The following is a 2,882-nucleotide window of genomic DNA, read 5'->3' on the forward strand; positions in this document are numbered from 1 at the left end:
TGTGAGATCAGTGGAAGTGAAGTATTCTTTAATGTTCAGTACGGCAGCATCAATAACACTGAAGAACTCAACTCGATAAAACTCTTCAGCTGAGTCATGATAGTAGTTAGAGGCAAATCCTAATCCTTGGTCTAGCCTCTTTGGTATTTTTTTCTTTCTTGGAAGAGGAATTGCGTCTAGGTCACACAGATGGAGCTTCTGTTCTGCTTCCTCAAATAATCTCTTGAATTTGTGCTCGCATCGAAGTGACTGTAGGCTCTTTATGGTAACCTCTGCAGCTTGTAGCATTCCAGATACTGTCACTTTTGATCCTTGTAGGCTCTTGTTGAAGTTTTCTAGACATTGAATAAGGGGAAGTGATCCATATAATCCAAGTAGAAATTCCCCTGAGGACAAACATTTGTACAAACCTGCTGCTCGGGATGCAGTTGTTGACCCTAACTCCTTTGCTGCCTCCTGGAGGGCAGCCAGTACATCAGGGTAATTATCTAATACTGCTTTCACTGCAGCATATCGTGTAAGCCACCGTGTAGGACATATTGGCTTCAAACTTGTTGGTGAAGGATATAATTTCTTGTTTCATCCCTTAGCTGAATATTACATTGGTATAATCACCATAGTGAATACTAAAATATGGGGGGGACAAATGATACTATGTCTCCCCACTTTGAAAAGTGGGGGGGACTTGTCCCCCCCGTCCCCTACCTGTTGACGCCCATGCTTATATAACTTACACACAGACTAGATATAGTAAAAAAAGAAGGGAAGGGAAGAGAAGACGATGTATTGATGAATTAAGAAAGTTTGCGGGTGTGGACTGGCACAGAAAGACCATAAACGGACTGAAATGGAAGGACATATCTGACGCCTTTGTTCTGCAGTGGACTGATGATGACTGCTATGTATAGTCCAAGGGCTACAATATGTAGAAATAGATCCTTGAAGAAAGGATATGAGGAAATTGATAAACTACAAGAGAAGGAATGGACAATTAAAATAAAACACTTTAGGAACAGTATCAATATTGAAATAGATCTTGAAAGGAGACATTCCAGCCTTTTTCAACATAAACACTTTCACGGTAAATTTGAACTTTTGAAGTTCCACCGATTCAACTACATAATTAGGATGATCATTCCACAACTTGGTCACAGATGGAATAAAACTTCTAGAATACTGAGTAGCTTTATGATAGAGAAGGCCTGACTATTAGAATTAACAGTATTACTAACATGGTGGTACGGACCATGACGATCTGATTGTAAAGGATGGACAGAGTTATCAGCAAAAAAAAAAAAAATATACAAATTGTATAATGAACAAACTGAACAACGGTACCAGCAATTATTGTCTAGATCTGGAATAAGACATTTACTAGATCGTAAGTTCCTGTCCAAGAATTGAGATTTAGCACCTGAAAACCAGAGGAGTTAAATTTAATCCACAATGGCCTTCAAAGCTCCTATTAAATTCCAAGTAGTGTTTCATCTTATTAAATCACCATTTATTTATTTAATGCTTCGTCTTCCCCAGCAAATTTTGTCTGTTTCAATCCGTATTTATTATACAATTCATAGAATATCTTTCCTTACTACATCTAAACAGTATTATTTAGTCATTGGTAAGATTATTCTGCAAGTTGATAATGCTTACTATTTGGTAATTTAGAAAAAAGCTATATAAAATAGAAATATAAGTAATACACTACGAGTATAAGCTTCCAAGTTTAAAATTCAGCTTTATGAGAGAATTACACATAATATTCTTATCACCATCACATTACCGATTCTAAAACACTTTACTGTTAAATAATACCTTTTTTCCTATCAAAACTTCGGTTTTTCCTATTTTCTTCGGCAGAGCTTCGTTAATATTCTCCTTTATCTTTTCTATTTTTTTCAGAAGAAGGTCACCATGATTCGTCTATTCCTCCTGGTGCTGATGACTTCGTCCGTCGACATTTGTAAACACAAGACTTATGCTGGGATCACATATTATTATTATTATTATTATTATTATTATTATTATTATTATTATTATTATTATTATTATTATTATTATTACTTGCTAAACTACAACCCTAGTTGGAAAAGTTGGATGTCATAAGCACGTGGCTCCAACAGGGGATATAGCCTAGTGAGGAAAGGAAAGAAGGAAATAAGAGAAGTATTCAACAATTAAGGTAGAATATTTTAAGAACAGTAACAAAATTGAAATGAATATTTCATATATAAAGTATAAAAAACTTTAACAAGACAAGAAGAAGGGAAACAATACAGAGTGCACCCTCAAGGAAGATAACTCTAACTCAGGAAAGTGGAAGGCCATGGTACAGAGGCCATTGCACTACCCAAGATTAGAGAACAGTGGTTTTATTTTGTAGTCCCCCTCTCCTAGAAGAGCTGCTTACCCATCATTTCTGTAAAATCACTCATGTACGAGCTTGAGCCCTGACCGTGATTTGCATCCAATCGGATACCGGACGGAACCTATACCAGCTTGATCAGCACCACCATCACTGCCACCAACAACACCACGACCACCAACACCATCACTGCCACCAACAACAACATGACCACCAACACCACAACCACTGCCACCAACAACAACATGACCACCAACACTACAACCAATACCACCAACAACACAACCATCAGCTTGACCACTACCACCAACAACAACATGACCACCACCACCAACAACAACACGACCACCACCATCACCAGTTATATGCTTACCTGGGTCTGCTCCCTACAACCTGTGTTTTATGGGATCTACAAGTATTATCAGGATATCAGGATGTTGGGTTTTTTAAATTGTCAGCAGTGTTTCGAGGTGTTCATGGTAAGTCTATGGATCCCCATGTTCTTCAACCAATTTTA

General features: G+C 37.5%; 1 protein-coding gene across 1 annotated transcript in view; it reads right to left on the reverse strand.

Annotated features, from left to right (window-relative positions):
- The window catches only part of LOC137652739 (zinc finger MYM-type protein 1-like), a 2,990-nt gene extending 438 nt beyond the window's left edge, over positions 1–2,552 (reverse strand). The window contains exons 1-2 of the mRNA XM_068386143.1: positions 2,496–2,552; positions 1–573 (exon numbers count right to left, since the gene is read on the reverse strand). The exon at positions 1–573 is cut by the window's left edge and continues 438 nt beyond it. Of these exons, the coding sequence (XP_068242244.1) occupies positions 1–573; positions 2,496–2,552 (630 nt within the window). The remainder of the gene's footprint in view (positions 574–2,495) is intronic.
- Between the last annotated feature and the right edge of the window lie 330 nt (positions 2,553–2,882).

This window comes from Palaemon carinicauda, chromosome 14 (assembly GCF_036898095.1).
Source record: "Palaemon carinicauda isolate YSFRI2023 chromosome 14, ASM3689809v2, whole genome shotgun sequence".
In the NCBI taxonomy this organism is placed as follows: domain Eukaryota; kingdom Metazoa; phylum Arthropoda; class Malacostraca; order Decapoda; family Palaemonidae; genus Palaemon; species Palaemon carinicauda.